Source organism: Erithacus rubecula, assembly GCF_903797595.1.
Source record: "Erithacus rubecula genome assembly, chromosome: 9".
Classification (NCBI taxonomy): domain Eukaryota; kingdom Metazoa; phylum Chordata; class Aves; order Passeriformes; family Muscicapidae; genus Erithacus; species Erithacus rubecula.
In genome coordinates, this window is record NC_136660.1 from 15,841,492 (window position 1) to 15,860,523 (window position 19,032).

Sequence of the window (19,032 nt, forward strand, 5' to 3'; positions counted from 1 at the left end):
TAAAAAGTGATTAAATGAAATTCACAAATGGTTTAGTGAAGTTTCTGATAGACTAATCACATAGCAGTGCTCTAAACAGAGAAGCAGACCCATTATCAAAACATTCCCTTTAAAAAAACTTTTATCTTGGCAGAGTACTTAATGTATTTATTGTGTGGAGATAATGGGTTCTCACTTCAGATTTAGAAGAACATGGATGAAAAGAGGGCTTCCCACAGCTGTATGCACTAGCAAGTACTAGTACAAAATCCATTATTTGCTTTAAGTCTCCATGTTTTGGAACAAAGATGAACTAACTGTTGACCCAGTTTATATGCTCATCTTAAAATTGGCCTATACTTCAAAACAAACAAAAAAAATCTGTTTAGCAGCAGACTGCTTACCTACAGACACTAATGATTCACTTGAAGCAAAACTTAAATTTTATTTTCTGACAGACTGGTTAAAACTGGCCAGGGAAATCAGAGCAGAAAGCTCAAACACCTTTCAGAAGCCATATGCAGCAGCATGCACTGCTTCCCACTATTACCTACCTGAACAGCTCACCCAAGCTAAATACAGATGCTTCTCATTGTGGCTACTGCATTATCTGTACTTTTTATATAGAAACAGCACAGTGCTAATCAATAAAAATATCTGGCTCATTTTTTAAATTCAGGAAGTTTCCTTCTCCATGGCAGGTGCTCTATTTCAGACAGCCACATTGATGAAAACATGGCAGATGTCTAAAAAAAACTCATTAAAAAATCAAGCCCAGTGGCTCTCAAATCTGTCACAAACACATTCAGGATCTTTCTAACTAAATACAGTGCATAATTAACAGTCATCTTAGAAAGACTTAACCTTTATTTGCCCATTTATTTCAGTCCACACTTACCCCCAGTACACTGGCTGGATCACAAAACAATTCTTCACAGCCAAGAAGAATCTTTTTGGGTTGGTCATTCACTTTGGAGTTGTATTGTACAAGAAAGTTGTAAGCAAATTCTGAATTCAAAGCAGGGGGGCTTGATAGTTGAAAACCACACTAATATTGTATACAGAAACTGGCACTCAGCAGTATTGCCTTTTCAAACATTCTCAATTGCAAACTCATCTATTTTCACAATCAAAACATTTTTGTCTGAAAAGTTTATTTTAGTTTTCTGAACACTCTAAAGCAACTGTGCTTTTGATGTTACACAAGTGTTCAGATAGGATTAACAAAATTAAAATGTTCTAAATTACAAATTTAATTCCTGTAAGAGCTTGAGAAATAGAACAGAAATGCATGACATACACACATTGTGAAGAAACCCCAACTTTTCATGCAATGGCAGGCAAGATGTAAAAAGCCACCCGAATTCACACATTTTTACACCGAATCATCAGAAAAAGTACTCTGTAGTAAATCTGTACATCCAAATACATTTGGGATCTACACCTAAGTTACATTATTTAATGTTATATACACTTATTACCCCTTGTATGATGTCTAAAGGAAAATCTTCATTCAACCCAAACCCAAAAAAAAATATGCAAGACTAACTTGGAAAAAAGGAGAATCACTTTAGACATTCAGTTAAAATGTTGGTTTTGTTTTAATCTAAACCTCAGAGTGTTTATTAAAAAACAAACAATCCTCTTCATTTAACATTTTGCTTTCTAACTGTACAGTAAATTGCATTGCAGAGAACACACCCCGTCTTCAGACTGTATTTTCTTTGGATGGATTTAAAATGTAGCTGGATATTACTTTAAAGATAAATAAAGGGAAGTTGGTCCAACTAGAACAATAGCTGATATATTACATGCATATGGGAATTTTATATATGTTTAAATTATTTTTTAAACAAATGAATGTAGGGTAGTTGATATTGCAAATAAACCAAAAAGCACCTGGAGTTGAAAATACAAAACATACCTCCTATCCTGGCAATGGCAGTAAAAATCAGAAGAGTAATCTTTCTGGAACAGCACTTTTACATAATTTAGAAATGTTGAGTACCAGGAAGACTACTAATCAAGTAGTTTTAGCAGCCAAGTTTCCCTCATTTTATTGAATGGAACAAATGCTTTAAACAAACTGTTTGTCCTCTTCACTGAAGAGAGCTAGTCTATTCATCTTTAATGAGCTAGGTCTTTTGTTTTTTGATGTTGGTTTTTTTTTGGGGGGGGAAAGATTAGCCATGTACTGTAGTAATGCCTACTGCATATAATCCAAGCATTTGCTGTGAACAGTTGGAGAAAGCAGTCAGTAAGAACCTAGGATCAATGAAATAGATGTTACTTTAAGCCATCCACAAAATGGAGACCCATACAGTGCCCAGTGTTAAAACCCAAATCTCTTCTCGCGCTTTTTGCTGTGCAAGTTCATCCCCAGGAGAACAGGAGCTGATCCATAGTTCAATTTTCTTATTTCCTTAGTCAATTTTCACATTAGTGTAGATTTTACGAACAAAGGCACTTGTTCCCATGTAACCAATAGCTCCTGCAAAATAAACCAAAACCATGGAATATGTCAGAGAGATGATCATCAAAACAAGCCAGCGGTATAAACCACACACACTTCAACAGAAAGTCACATAAAGCACATACTCTGCACACAGAAACTTCTCTACCTGCAATACTTATTCTCAAACTCCAATTATCCACATTCCCCCTGAATGGCTGACAGGAACTTCCCCTGTCTAGCAATCCAAATCCATTAAGCCATCTTACCAAGAGGCCACACTCACTTGGCCTTGATAAATATAGCAGCCTCCCCACTGCTGCCAATAACCAAGTCCATTTTTTCTGAGCAGAGGGTAAAAAACATACAATCACCCACTCTGCAGGGAAGGTGGATGGGAGGGAGGGTTTTTATTATAAGTTACATGCCTTCTGGATGAGTGTTTTATTGGCAGATGGCTTCTTCCCTCCTGCAAAGCACAAATAATAATAGATCCCCATCCCAGGAGTCTTACACTCCATGGAGGTCTGTACAAAGACATTAACAAGTAGCAGTTAGTAGTTAAAGAAATTGCAACCTGTGGTTTTCAAATTAGTAGGAGTCATGAGCAAAGTATGCATTGTCACAGCAGTAATAAGAGAACAGGTCACTGAGTTTTTGATAGGGGCAACAGTTTATGCTAAACCCAAAATACTGCAGTATTAAGGACATCCAGAAAAATTAAAGAAATGTACTGGACTAAGGCCTCTTCCCAGGAAGAGATTCAGCAACCTACCTGGTCAAACCCAGAACCTCAGATTTGCCAGGCTCAGTAAATACTGTGGTCTTACAAGATCAGCAGGGAATGTCTCCAACTCTTCCAAGCAAAATTAGAGTAAGTCAATTTGGCTAATCATCATGTTTGAAGTGAAGTTGAAAATCGGGCAAGAATTAGAGACAACTGCTGTCTGACTGCCAACACAGTCATACAATACAGGATTGATAGAGAAGTTGGGGGCTGTAAATCACTGCAGAAAATTCCTAACATCAAATGCTTGGATGCTTGGTAAGAACACTCTTAAAAGAAAAGATTTTTCCTTCCTTGAAGCAATGAAGAAAAGCCCAGAACTAAGCATTGCAGTCAACTAGGATGCACCAGAACTGCAGAAGACATATTAAATATAGAAGTCAAATCCATGCTAAAATTTTTATGCCAAACTTTCCAGTAAAAATATTAAGTGGATGTTTTGCCTTTGCAAATTAAGGCTGTACAGACCTGCAGCTGGCATTGCTGACTGTGGAATTATTCAGGTCCTGAAGTGTTTTTTAAATCCTGGAGACTGATGGGATAACTTAGGAAGTAGCCATTAAGCTGACACAAAGTTTTGATTTTTAGACCCTCAAAAGCCCAACATTCATACCCAATCAAGAAATCTGCACAAGGCAAACCTAAATAAATAATAATAAATCAATCCAATGTTTTTGGAGCAGTAATGAGCTTGTGGACCCAGCTTCTGTACAGCACAACATTCCAAGTTGTATAAATATCATGGCAACCATTCCACTGGCCAGCAAACAAGGGATTTGCATTACTAACTCGGGCAAAGTAGAGTTTGATTAAAACAAGTACAGCACACACAAGATCAGGTTGCTGCTTGCAAGCAATCTGAAGATGTAGCAGAAGGAAGGTCTGACTGTTCAAGGAGAGACCAGTGCAGCAACTTGGACAGACCCAAGAGAAGGATGTGAACAGGTGATGTGACCTTGGAGTCATACAGAAGCACATGCAGATTTTTCTGCAGCTTGTCAAGAAATTAATCTTCTGTCTTATGAAATAAATGAACAAAATAATGGCACTGGACTCCTGCTTTTAGACTCACCAAGCTTTTCCTGTTAAAGCAAACACTGCCAACAGATTAAATGCCTATTTCTGTTGCTAAACTGAGATATGTTCCAGACTTGTTCTTTAAGAGCTTCTCTAGTGATGTGATGCCAGCTATCACAGAGACTTGAGAGAACTAAGCATTAACTGTGTTTCACTTGGGATCTAAGAATGCATGAGGTGGAAGTGAGGGGGAGGAGTAGAGAATAGCAGTCACATGAGACCACAATACACTCTCATCCCCATAAACAAATCATAACCTGTTCTGAATCAGAGAGGCACCTTATCCATGAAGGCCACAAATGGCCAATACCCAAGGCAGGGGTTCAGCCTCAAGGCTACCTCCCAGGCATTGAATAAAACATGGGCCAGGGAGGCAGAAACCCTGGGCAATGAGAACTAAAGAATATCCTCCTGACTCAAATGGAAGGCAGCTGGTTCATTTAAATTAAAAAAAAAAAAAAAAAAAGTAGCAAAGGAAAAGATTTATTTATTAAACACATTTATTTATTTATTTATTAAACACCTTACCAAATAATATTAATAACCTGATTATGGTCTGTACAGGTTTAGCAGAAATAGACTGCAAGCATATTTCAGCAGAACAACAAGCTTTTCAATAAAGAGAAAAATCCAAATACTGAGGAAGAACAACCACAAAGCCAAAAGAGACTAATTCCCATCTATTACTTCAAACCAATTATCAATTTCTACCATTGTGGCTTCGTAAGCACCAAGGTTTTTTTTAAAGCTCTTTAATTATAACTGCTTACAGTATTTACCTGAATGGAGTGTGGTATTGCAAGAGGCCTTTCTATGTTATGTAGCACCTAAGCCTTCCACTAAGTTGGGAAATGAGTTTTAACCTTTTCTGCCACAAAGAGGGAAACACGAGGAGCTCAAAAGGTTTGGAAATTCTCACGTGCTCCCTACTTGGGTCTGGTTCCAGAACGGAGATGCTCTCCAGAGAGCAGCAAACTGTGGAGCACAGCATCCCAGTACATGTGGGATTGAGTTCACCAGGCATTGTCAAGGGCATTAAACCCAGAGCTGGATGATCCATGCCTGCAGAGTTCCCCTGTGGCTGCTTTGGGCCCTAACTAGTTCATCTCCCATCCAACTGTGATACCCAACACGCCCACCCCTGTGAGCCTCCAAGGAACAGCTCCACACACTTTTCACAGACCTACAGCCAGTAGCACACACACTGCACAATTCTTTAACACAAATGCCTTTGTTAGACCTCAATGGCTGCAAGTTCCCTACACAAATGCTTTTTGACAGGGGATTTTTTTTCCTCCACTCCACATGCTGAAAATGGCACTTCTCAGTGAAAAGGAATCTCACAGCTTCTCTTCCAACACATTTAAAAAGACAAAAAGAAATCTCAATAGAGTTGTAGAAATAAAGTTTAGTGTGACAAACTATTTTCTGATTTTGAAAAATTTGGATGTTACTCTAATATTCCATCAAATACTGCCCTACCATGAGAAGAAAGCATTTGACAATTTTCCTTTTTTGTGTTTTAAAAAACATTTTAATTACAGAAACTGGTGGACAAGCTTGGCTTCTGCATCACAGACATTTTAATCAATACTGGCCTGAGTACTTTAGAAAGAAAACATTAGGGTTGAAAAGTATAAGCCTATTAAAGAAAAAAAAAATGGCTGCAAGACTACCAAAACAGCAGGGAAGTGTTGTAATGTGCCAAGAACCTGATGAAGCAAAATTACATTGTATGAGAGAAAAGGGGAGCAGGTACTCTGCAGTTAAGTGATGAATTTCCTCCTCTTTTTATAAAGCATTGTGATATTATCCACCTTCTTAAGATATCAAGAAATGTATACTTTACAGAAATAAGTTCCAGTAAGACATCTCAAACAAACTCTAAGAAATCTTCCCACTAGCTATAGGACACTGCTAAGACACTGCTAAATAAGATCACTCAAAAAAACCCAAAGTGCAAAAGAATCATGAAGCACTTTCTGAAGGTCATAAAGGAAATTACAGAAACAAAGTTAACATGTGAACAAGTGTTTGGCTTCATCAGATGACCTCCCTGCCATGAATGATGTTTTTCTCTAAACATCTGTCAAAAAGCAACAAAATCCAGCTGCACTCAGGAGCACCCTGCACTGTCCTCATCTGTGAATATTGCAATATTTATTTCTCAGATGTTAACCTCAAGCTCTCAGTTCTCTGTTCTGCTCACCCTCATATACACAAGCCACAAGATACACACAGTAGTGCCATCAGTACTGTGCCATCATTGATGCCTCAATTGGGTGCACCTAGCTTCTCCTCTGCGTGACAGTAAAAAATCCAAAGCAAAATGCTAGGACAGTCTCAACTTTATTTGGAATTTATTTTGCAGGCTTTCTTGCCAAATACTGAGTTTTACAAGCCTGCACAGAGGGCGAAATTCCCTGCACAGTACGAAAATTACCTTCCTATCAGAAGACACAATCCACAGAAATCTCCAAGTATAAGAAGTATAAGAAGAAAACTCTTCAGGTTCTTCTTTAAGACTTTTTGAGGAGATCTTGCAGACATACACATTCCAAAACCATCAAAACCACAAACTAAAGTCAGAAATACAAGTCTGAAAAAAATCTGTTAGAAAACCATCAAAATATCTGGAACTTACCACACATTATTCCCAGAGCTGTGCTAAATACTGCCATATAACCGAAGTAAAATGATGTTTGAAACAAGCCATACATCCTGAAAAAGGAAGATAAAAACTTATGTTAGGTGTTTCCCCTGTTTTTTTTCTCAATAAAACTTACTTGGCAATACAGTAATCTGATATTCAAGCAAGAAAATGATCACTTACTTTGTCTTGAAAAAGTAGTAGTAAAAGGAGTACATGTAAACATAAATCGCAGTTGATGCCGCAGAAAGAAAGCTTGTCCACTGCCTAGAAGTAAACACACATGTCCATCATACAACTAGCCAAAAGGCTTCCCAAGAAGATGCACAATGCACTTGGAAAAGACTCTCAGGACTGAAGAAACACTACTTTTCTACAAAAGTCTCACAATCTGGTTAACTATGAAAATAATGCTACACTTACCACCTGTAATCCTCTGCGTTTAGCAGGAAATACGTACAAACGATGGTCACACAAACTGTCACAATGCAGAGGATAACCAGAACCAGCATCATAAAGCCATACACATAGTAGATCTTGTAAGCCCAGAATGAAGTAAAAATGAAATACCTGAAGAGAGCAAACAAAATATGCAGGTGATATTGTAATTTAACTCAAATTGTAATTTTTAATCAAACTGGGAAATAGTTGGTGTACTCACATTTCAATAAAAATTGACCCAAAAGGGAGGATTCCACCTAGGCAAACAATAACAGCTGGTTCCATGAACCTGAAAGATATTAGGATCAGTTTAGGGACAATTGAAATTTTTCATTTATAAACATATTAAGAGCAGATAATACATAGCACAGAATATTGTTTAAAAGGCATGCTAACAAGAACATTTCTGTCTCATACCAGCAGATTAGAAAGATCCTCTCAAAAATGTCACATATATGGGTAAAACAAGAAGGTAGTCCAGGGAAAAGCTGAAACAAAACATGAGGCTCATGCCTATCACCTGCAGGCATAATGCTAGCCTTCTAACCAGCCTTAAGGCCACAGAAAGAATCTTTCTTGACAAAAAGGGCCTAAGCAATCAAGCCCCATGACATCCACTAGCCCTGAATGAAGGCAGTGAAAACACAGTGCTGCTGATGACTACAAATACAGCAAAAAGTGCAAGCAGAATTTCAAAGGAGAATGGTTATATAAATAAGAACCAGTGCTCATTTTTAATGCTATACTGAGTCATGAACATATGGCTAAAAATGAATGCCCAGCTATGTGTAGAAGACACTGTCACTAAAAAGTGACCTATCTGTAGCACTTGGATGATGCCGAATCCAGCTAGTAACCAGATTTAATTTTCAGCCTCTTTTATTATTTATAGGGAGACTTGTCTAAATTGATGGTATGTTACTTCATCATTGTCAAGAGAAATATCTTTAACTAACATGCTGATCCAGAAAAATCCAGCAGATTTCCAAAATACAGGTCACAATATAAATTAAATTCTAACATCTGACCTGCATAACCCACCACTAACAAGAGACTAAGTGTGCTGCACTTCTTGGACATTACAGGCTTACATGTTTCAGTGCCCCTTTCACTTTGTCTGTTCCATTCCTCTGAACAGGGAAAGCAAGAAAAGTCTATTAAAAAAAAATCCTGTGAGGATATTTTAATTTCCGTAGCTTGCTATTTTCACCTCAGAATTAAATTAATAGGAAAAAGTGATTGCATTCATAATTTTCCAAAAACCTAAGTATACTTTTTGAGACCAGGCACCACTTTATATTCACTTCAGAAATTATAAAGGCTTCTTCACAGTTCAAGCCATACACCTGTAATATTTTAGGTTCTGTGCCATCAACAAAAGTACAGAATTGGAAACAGCATTGCAAGCTTTCTCCCCACCATAACCCTGCAAATATGTCTTGGCTTGTGTAAGGAGACCATTAATCAGAACATTTCTGCCTCCAAGGCACACTCAATCCTAAACCTGTAAAAGGTATTAACTGTAGAGGAAAGGTTTTAATGTCAATATCTATATAAGAACTGAGCTGGCAGCACCCCCTTTACACAGGGATTAAAGAGCATTTCAGGCAAAATGTAAATCAGTGATCCAGGACACTGCTACAACTATTAACCAAGGTGTTTTAATTCAAAAGCAAAATCATATTAAGAAAATGTCAGTTGAGTGGTTCTTCTAGGCACAACTGAATTTAAATTAAAAGTTGTTATTCCATTAAAGCTGAAGACCAGAAAAGCTATTTTAAATGCACTGAAGTAAATATTTCTAGTTAACATTTATGCTTGTCTTTACCATTTCTTCTCTGGTATAGGACGAGGCACCGCATTGACACGACATGGAAAATTGGGCTGTCCTGACAGATTTCGGCCAAGAATAGTCCCAACAAGGTTCAGTGGAAGGATGACAAAGAAACAAATACAGCACACTGCCACCTGCAAGCAAAAAATTACAGTTGCAATTAAAAAAACAGGTCTAAAACAACAATAGAAGATAATCCACCATTATTAGTCCTTAGTAGTTATTGCTGTAGAATCATACTCCTACTTATGAAGCATTAGTCAACACATATTTTATCAAATTGAAGCATTTTTTTTCCCTGAGAAACTGTCTAATAAGCATTATTAAGAATATCTTCATTCATCAGTTGAGAGAACAGTACCATTACAGACTGCTTTACTGTTTCTACCTAATCATTATACACAATACATTGCACAAGAAATAAAAGGAATCTTCATGGTACTTCACAACAGAAAGTGCTGTCAGTGTCTTTTGCAGAGAGTGCTACCTCTGGGAATTAACATCTAGCTGTTAGGGAGTTGAAATTACAACTGTTGGGTGCAAAATTTTTAATCCAATTAAAGAAACAAAAAAACAAAAAAGAAGCCAACCAACCAAAACCCATGTCAGAATGCTAGAAATTTTGGGTTCATTTTTTTTCCACTATGCACCAGGCAATTAAGAACATAGACTGACAAACCAGTGACCACTGGTATGCAAAAGCACACAATTTAGGAGCAAAATGATCCTAGTGACATACAGAAATCAGGTTTATGCACAACACAGGAAAGGTCAAGCCAATGCTCCAGCTCCTTCTAATGGAACAGCCTCTCTAAAAATCTACCATGAATCTTTTGATGCCACTCTACTTCTGCAGCTCCATTTTTTTTCTATTTCTTAAAGGCAACATAATTTATTTGGTAACTTTTTGATATTGATAACTGAAGACAGAACAGTTGCCCATAATGCAATCATCACAGCAGTGAATACTGACCCTGTGACCTTTTCTATGCAAACATATGAAAATATTGCCTTTTAATGGCTTTGTTGCCTGAGGCTCTGTGTACACCCTGGTGCCTCCAGAGCAAAGGAGCTACATTTGTCTTCAATTCAGCAGAATGCAAAGTCCATGGCAGCAAATTAATGCAAAACAACAGAGAGCAGAACAGATCTAAGAGCACACATTGACTTAAGAAACAGTTACTCTGAGGATAAATAAAAGCTGCTCCTGTATGTTGTATCTAAGACATCTACAGCAAGCAGTTGAAAAGCCACAACAATATTAGTTCAATAGAAACTTAACATTAGGTGAATCATACAAATTTAAGGCAATGTTTGACTAAAGTCAGTGTGTTATTTTTCTATTACTGGCTAGCTTAGGTCAGATGTGAGGGAAAACATTGCCTGGGGTTGGGTGGTGCAAGCCTTCATGCTTCACAGGAGGGGTACACCAAACTGGTGGGTCAACAAGCAGAAGCACTTTCCAGACTGCTCTGTGTATCTTTGAGGAGAGGGTATTAAAGAATTACTTAATAAGCCACTAAAATATGAAGTGTCACTGGTAAATAAGGAGATGCTAAGTTGTACTTACACTTGAAGCATCAATAATAATAAAGCAGTTTTTACAATTAATTTAGTATCTCCCATTTATCTTCTTCCATTACTCAAAAAACACAGGTAAGGAAGCATAATGTTTTAAGTAGGACACTGAGGTTGCCTAAGAATAAATTTCAGGAGAAGCATAAAACTCATTCAATGGATACAAGTTCTGCCCTTAAAAACTGTTCAGTCTGAATGAATAAGCAGATGGGAATTTTCAGAGAAAAATGTCAAAATACCAGGAACATCAAAGAACTCGAGTCTCGAGTGTTACATTTATTAAAATCCTCACCAAAAATTCCCAGCTTGTTTGAGGTGCAGTGGGTAGAAGAGATGTTCAAGAACTAAGGCTTGGATAGGATCCAAAGAATTTCTGAGCTGAACATATTGAAACCACTTCCATTTTTGAGAAGAGTGTGCTCTGCTTCCTGCAGCAAGGCCCTCTGGATGTGTCAGGTGGTGCATTGTGCTCTGTGGTGCAGTTCTGGCAGGCAGGTTTCACAGCTGGCTGAGGCACAAAGCTCAGATCCAGCCAGTGTGAAAGGGCATCTGTACTGCTCATGCAGCCACAACTGTCTTCTATAGTGCATATTTTAAGATGACTGTAGCTTGATTTCCTGATCTTAGAAATTTGTAGACTGGAGACAGTGGTAGAAAGAGCTTTGCTGCATAGAGAAACTGCCCAGGAATAGCCTTGGGCTCTAAGCTCACCTGGAACAACACTTAGCATTTTGTATTTGTACATCTTGCAAAATGTGTCTATTTCACAGAATCCATACAGAAAGATTATAACCTTGGACAAGGAGCTAAGCAAGGAACATCCAAGTCTAATTACTGATTAGCTGGCAAACTGCTGGATGAAACAAGGCAGTCAGTAGCATTTCACTCTGTGACACCCTCTGCAGAGTTCAATGCCTTCATATCAGGTGGGAAAGGAAAGGGCTCAACTTGATCCAGCAGAGCTTGGCAGTTGTGTTATCCAGGAAACTGACTCAGCAGTAGCTCTGAAATCTAAAATGTTCATCTGCATAAAACAAGCTGTGACAGACCAAGGTTCCTTGAACAACAACTTTAGTAAGTACAGGCAAGCTACCCCAGTACACTTATAATTGGCATCATTCAGAAAATCTGAGTGCTTTCATTATCAGATCAAAGTTTCATTATCAGATCAAAGTATGACTGATAACGGTGTAACATCTTATATTCTGTTATCCATCTGACTGAAAAATTAACTGATTTCAAATAGAATAGCCAGCATCTTCAGTGATACCTAGCAGAAGCATTACATAAAGTCAACATTTTGTTAAACAGTGAAATGCCACTTGTCTTAATGCTATGCTGGTTCTGAGGATACCTGAAAGTGAAGCACATCTTTTTTCCTTTTATCCTGGAGCAATTTCAGGAGTCTAAAAATTATCTGAGCTCATTCTGGAGTACAAAGGAGACACAACTGAGCAAACAAGAATGAACCAGAGCACAGGCTCAGGAATGCTTCCTACTCCCAGTTGGCTCTGATAAGCTGTCCAAAATGAAGCTGATGTGCATGTTCTTTTTACTGAGGTAAGACCATCCTAATGACAGCAACCTGCTGCTTTTAGTAAGATAACCAACAAAACCAGTACTGGCTGTACACACCATGTTGAATCTAGCTGCTCAGATTGATGACTGGTAAAACTTTCTTCACTCTTGGCAATAAGAAGCCTTCTCTGCATGTAAGAGATAGCTGGTGTTTTTCAGGCATGTTCCTCTTAATTACAGGTCTGAGGTAAAATCAGTGCCCCTCCTCTCAAACTAAACAGGCAGTGAGTGCCTGTAGCTGCAGATGGCAAGGACAGCGTTTGCAGCTGGGCAATATGCAAACCTACAGAGCCTAAATCCCAACTGAAGCAAACACAGGGAACTGGGGTAACAAGTGTCTTAAAGATGAAGCTACAAGATTGCTGCCTAAAAGGTTTGCAGGAGTAAGAATACAATGGGAAAAGCAGTTCAGGCACTTAATGGCCTCCATCATCACAAATAGAAAGAAGAAATGAAGACAAGATCAACACACATCTGCTCTACCTTCCTGCCAAAGTCACTGACAACATACTAAAAAATCTGATCCCAACAACAGCAGTTGTGTGACAGAAATAAGAAAGTTATGGCTTTATGAGTGCTTTAAGAGTAATTACTGTAACATCAGCCATGAGAAATTCAGAGTTCTAACTACTGCTTCATAAAACACAAATTATTCAAAGAGGCAAATACATCACATCTTCAAACCTGTATTTTCATCAAGCAAACAAGCAGAGGTTTTTTATAATCCATGTTACCCAAAACAAATTACATGAGTAATTTACGTGAGCTTTTTGTACCAAGCCAGTACATCAAAAACTACTTCTTTTGACTGTTGCAGTTTTGTTGTACAAAATATCTTATTTATACACTAGCACCCGATTTAGCTTGTGGGTTTTAGTTGCCACAGAAGAGATTGTCAACCTCACCAAGCCTGCATTCTTTCTAACTCCTTTTTGTTTTGTTTTGATGGGGAAAGAATATTCTACTGCCCTTGACTGAATGTGCAGAATTTAGTTTTCCATATTTGAAAGGAAACATTGTCAAGAAGGATATAATTTATTTCCTAGTGCCACATGTTTCATATTTCTTGACAACTGTAGATTAAACTTCTTTCAAAGGTGATAATTAAAATTTTTATGAGCGTATCTAATATTAAACAGCTACTGGCAGGGTATGGTGCCATGTCTGCTTAATGCACGGGGAAGAGAAGCAATAAAAATTAACTGTCAAAGCAGCAGCTTGATCTTCCCTGTCAGCTTCCAAAATGCACTCTCAGTCATGAGACTCCCTCCCATGTAGTGGTTACTAAATTTGTATAACACAACAGTTTTCTGCATATTGTCCAAACATTACAAGAAAAAGAACAGAATAGAAGGCTTCAAAATAAAGTGTTATTAGTTTTATTACAACTAAGTTGTTAATTTAGAGTGTTGCTTTGGGAAATAAATTGAACTGTTGAAAATGTAGGCAGAAGAATTAAGCTGTGACTATTTTTAGCAAAACGAAGAGGTTTGACCAAGGGCTGCACAGTCACTTTGAAGCAATTTGAGGAAGCACCCTACTGAATGTATGTAACAGGATTTTTGTCCTATTTTTAGCCAGGTGTATTTCTTTATCTGGCTCAAGGCATGAAAATCATTGGCACTACCAGGTCCTCTTTTTTTAGTGGAAGTCAATACTCATATCAACTCAAAGCTGTCAGGGAAAGCTGCAGCTTGGATTAAGCTATCTGTTGGAGAAAATATTTTTTTCTTTTCAAAAAAAGGTACAAAAGATGCAAAGAATAGGGTCTCAATGCCAAGAGAAATACAGTGTGCTTAACCTTATTTAATTAGATCATTAAAAATGCACACTGGAAACCTTAGGCACAAAGGAACCTACTGTTCAAACAAAACAAAAACCATAAATCTTAAAATAGTTAATAGAAGCTGCATAGATTTTGCAGTCAGACTATTACATTAGTCATAGTAGCCTTAATGGAAATCTTTAAATTATGCATCACTCACAGAAGAACGTAAGCAGTCAGAACTTATGAAATGCCAGAATTAAAATGGTTCCTTCAAATCCAATCATACTGTACTCTGAAGAAAATCTGCATTAGTCAGTATTTCTGCATAGAACTAGTACCATACTCCTCAAACATATTCTGGAGAATTCACTTCACATACTATTATTTAAAATTCTTCTTAAATCTTCCATGCTCCACCTTTTACATAGAATTCAAACACAAAAAAAAAAAAAAAAAAGATGATTGTTAAATACACCAGAAAGACTGATAAACATCAACAGAAACTAAGCCAAGATGTATAATAGCTTCAAAACTCAATGCTCACTAGTAAGAGGACACAAGAAACAAAATACACCAAAGAATTAAGTTTGGAGTCCAAAGGCATGAATAATTGAATAGCAACCACTGCATTTCTATAAAGGTGAAGGGATGGGTAAAAAAGCAGAGATTTTATGTCTCCTCCAGAAGCTCCGGAAAGCTTTAATGCATTAAGTTTTAAAAAGGTCTAAAATCTGTCATATTCCTGTTATCATTCTGAAGGGAAGGGCAGCTAAGAACTACCCCAAGGAAGAGATTAAGGTTTTGCTCATGCTCATGGCTTGTTTCACAGCAGGTTTGCCATCCCATAGGCAAGACAGCTTGCAAGTGTATCTAAAAGGGGTAAGGGCAGAGTCCTAAGAGTGAAGACTGATTTCAGAAACAAGCTTTGCATCTTCCCAGGCCCTACAACATCTTCAGGGAGATTCCAGACACCAGGAATGAGTTATACAAGGTGAATGAAGTTTTGAAGTTCAAAACAGACAAGATGCATGCAGATCCTGAAGAGTCCAATCAATTTGAGGACTTCAAGACAAAGTACAGAAAAGCAGATACCAGGTAGGTGGAAGATGCAGCAACTAGGTGTTAGTTTGGATGCCCTGGATTTGATTCTATCAGCTGCCCTTGCCTAAATTCTATAGGAAAATCCCTCTGGAGGGAAGAATTAAGTCACAGAGACTACTGAATATTTCACTGGAAGCGTCATTGCAGAACTGGCAAAGTGCAGGATGACATACTTAATCTCTTAGCAACCTTTTAGCTAAGGAACTTTTTTCAGCAACTCAGTTTCTGCTTTTTCCAGATTTACAACAGTCAAGATGAAGGGACAGTACTTCCCAGCAACTTCAATCAAGGAGTGTGGTTTCAAGACACGGCAGGGTAAAGGAAATTATTTCTGTGCTCTAGTACATTTAGGTGGCAGAGGTTTTATTTCCCTAAGAAAGCAGCAAATTTGCACTAGACACTTCTGGAAGCTTCTTTACAATGAAATCAGAGGTGGAGAGAGACAAAGGGATCTCATCCATAAAACCAGAGGGCTTCCTGGGGACTTCAACCTGAAGCATAACTCAGTAATTGCAAACAATTTCCATTTCCTCCTACCAACCAGCTTGTTGATTTGAAGTCATTAGAGCGTTGCCCATTCTGATGAAGTTTCCGATTCATAACCTGCTTGCCTGCTAACTCCACTTAAGTTTAATTGCCACAGTCACAATGATTCAAACACTTTCATAAAACCTTGCAAACATTAAAATCACTGTGTATAGAGAGCCCTAACATCCTGATGAAGTGAACCCTGATGATTTATATGTCCATTAGCTCTTCCATGCGTGTGCCCATGGTCTTAAAATACAAATCAGTTGAACAAATTCACAAGACAAATTTCAGCACAGGTGGAATCGCCTTCCTTCAGCATTCCTGGCCTCCAGATGAGAGGAATTGAGAAATGGGATACCATAACTGCTTGTTTAGCAGTACAACAGAGTCTCTTTACACATATCAAAGATCAGTGCTGTAAACTTTCATGACAGTATTGTATATGGCTGCTGGCATAGGAAAGAAAAAACAAAACAATGTTGCTTTGGGACACTGACCAGCTAACACACATACTCAAAGACAGAATTTTAATTTAATTTCTCAAAGAAGAAAATCAGAAAAAGTAATTGAAGAGTTTATAAACATGTTTAGCTTTATATTACATTTAGTGTTTTTACAAAAATGAATTCAATGCAAAAAGCCAGCATTTAGGCACACTCTGAAAACACTGACAATAAGGAGTGATTAGAACCAGCAACATACACAAATGACTCCTCCATCAGTAAAAAATTAGTGATTGACAGTCTTGGCCTGAAGAATTGTCTCTCTTCTTGTTGCCATTTATAATCTCTATCACATCCTTTCATTAAAAATGTGTTCTTTAAAAGTATTTTCAGTTATATACTGAATTCCCATCACAAAACCAAATAATACAATATGTAAGACACAAACAAACTGTTGATACTAAGTTTTGGTGGTAGATTTAAATCTTTTTGTGGTAGATTTAAACTAAGAAGAGACCCAAGGCTACTTGAATGTCTCCGAATTATATGAGCAAACTAACATATCACAAAAACTGATATCCAAAGAAGAAATCTATAAAAAAATGTTAAATTACAAGATTTGCTACAGATAATATTGAAAAGAAAACAAGATTTCCTGTATTACAATATTTTTTAAAGTTAACAGTGCTACTGCACAAAAGTAGAAAAAGCAATCTTATAGTGCATATTTTAAAAAAAATTCTGCTTTAAAACACTAATCCTTACAAGCTCAAGTGGTATGTGATTATTTCCTACATTTTATTCGCAGGATTATTTGCTTGAAAGGGGCTAACACAAAGTACTGACAAAGGAAACAGAGAAAGTCATCATGACTAAATGAAAAAGTACTACAAGCAGCATAGTTTTTCAAGTGATAGGGAAAATGTACAGACACAAGACCATGACTGGACAGAAAATAACACTAAACAAAGTGAAAAAATTGAGCCATTTTTATAAAGACAGATCTGCTCAGAGTGTCTCATATTGTAGCCTGATCATTTATTTTTATTTTTTTCACTTTTAATCCCTTTGTATTTCACTTTATATTATAAACAGTATGCACTGGCCATCCAGAAGGAAATTCAAGTTGCTAACTTTGCACGTTGTTAAAACACTAAGCATGAATACAAAGCAGAAGTGTCACTAAGCAGACATAGACTGTTTTTGGCATCCAGCAGCTGTTGCTATTGTGATTAAAATGAATTGTACTTGAAGCACCTTAACTCCCTCCCATGATAAATTTCTAATTAGCTAAAGCTACGACTTATAAATGTATTTAGATTAAAAACATATGATTTTCTGTGTGTACAATGTAGTTTAAATTCTCTAATACAACAACTCACCATGGTTGCAAAGGGTATAGCTCTTGAAGCATGGTAATAGATGGCAATGAAGTTGATGAAGAAGGCAGTTCCACACACCATTGCTGGAATAAGGAAGGCTCCAATGAACATCTGCTTTATCCATCGCCTTCCTGTAAGAAGGGACATGTCAGTGGGACTGGTAAGATACAGCCTACTTTTTACTAAACTTTATTAACAAACACTCCAGAATGTACATGTTTGACTACTTCTCCCACAAAAAGGTGAAATAAACAAGTAACAACATCCTACATCAATACAAGAGTTAAGAGCAAACGAAGTTTCATCTGACTCCTGATAACTCCCAAGATGAAGCACATTAATCAATTTAGTAAGCCAGGTGAAAAGACAAGAGAAGGATACAGCATGAGAACATTTCAGCTGAAGAACAGGATATGCTGACTAAGCTGGCCAAAGAACCTGAGGAATGAAACCTAAGGGTATATGTAGCTGCAGAAGAGAAGAGATAGAGAAAGCAGAGCTGGCCCTGTGCAGAAGCTGCTCCCACTCTGAGAGCACAGGAGAGCTCAGCACTGCTCCCAGGACAAATCAGCACTGCAGCTGCTTCCAGGCAGCACCTGCTCTGGGCTGGCTTGATCCAACCAAACTGATCACACACACTCAGGATGCATTAAGGAAATGGCTATGCCTGGTATAAAGCAAAATGCCACAGCATTTAGCATATGGGAAAACTGGGCTCTTGGCATCTTCAACAGCACAAAAGGTATAAAGAAAGTGATTTCTAAACTTCAAGCATCAAGGGAACAGAACTCTTGTTAGTAGTTATTACTAAGTTTAGAGCTCCCCAAAGAGCTCAAAAAAATCCTTTTGGGCAATACCTCAAAAATTTCCCCATCTGTATTCTCTGTACTTTTTATGCTCTTAAATATTGTCTATATTTATACACCATGATACTAATATGCAGTAAGTAAAAAAAAAAATTAAAAGCATATTTTTCAACACAATCATATATATTTTCACCATGAGCCAACATAATCAACATTTCACATTTTGATACATGTTTATCTGTAAAGAAAAAAAACGTATATCTGGTTCAACTATAGAGCACAATACATTACAGCACAGCAACTCTTTTCTAACTAGATCTGGTTTTGTACAAATTGCTATAAACAATTTATTGTTTATAAACAAGCCACACAAAAATAAACTTCTAACCTCCAAACTCAAAGTACAGTTGAGATTGAATACTAACAGGTATATCATGCTAAAAAGACACATATTTTCTTTTGTGAACTTCCCAGAATTATTTTTTCTAAGCACTCTAAAAGATAACAGATATTGATTATTCTTTTATTGCAGCACAGGGAATGGATGAAGCTACTGCACTGCAAGAATCTAACTGGAAATCTTCTGTCAATTTTATTTGGCTTCTGCTCTCTATTGATGCTCACT

The 19,032-nt window shown here is 37.3% G+C and overlaps 1 protein-coding gene across 2 annotated transcripts in view; it reads right to left on the reverse strand.

The window, feature by feature from the left end:
- Positions 1–826: 826 nt before the first annotated feature.
- TM9SF3 (transmembrane 9 superfamily member 3) overlaps positions 827–19,032 on the reverse strand; it is a 44,929-nt gene continuing 26,723 nt past the window's right edge. The window contains exons 9-15 of one of the 2 annotated variants that reach the window (XM_079312843.1): positions 17,602–17,732; positions 9,215–9,354; positions 7,607–7,675; positions 7,369–7,515; positions 7,129–7,212; positions 6,940–7,016; positions 827–2,470 (exon numbers count right to left, since the gene is read on the reverse strand). In XM_079312843.1, the coding sequence (XP_079168969.1) occupies positions 2,403–2,470; positions 6,940–7,016; positions 7,129–7,212; positions 7,369–7,515; positions 7,607–7,675; positions 9,215–9,354; positions 17,602–17,732 (716 nt within the window). In that variant the 3' untranslated portion in view covers positions 827–2,402. Of the gene's footprint in view, positions 2,471–6,939; positions 7,017–7,128; positions 7,213–7,364; positions 7,516–7,606; positions 7,676–9,214; positions 9,355–17,601; positions 17,733–19,032 lie in introns of those variants that run through there. The other variant, XR_013775166.1, reaches the window with a different exon arrangement.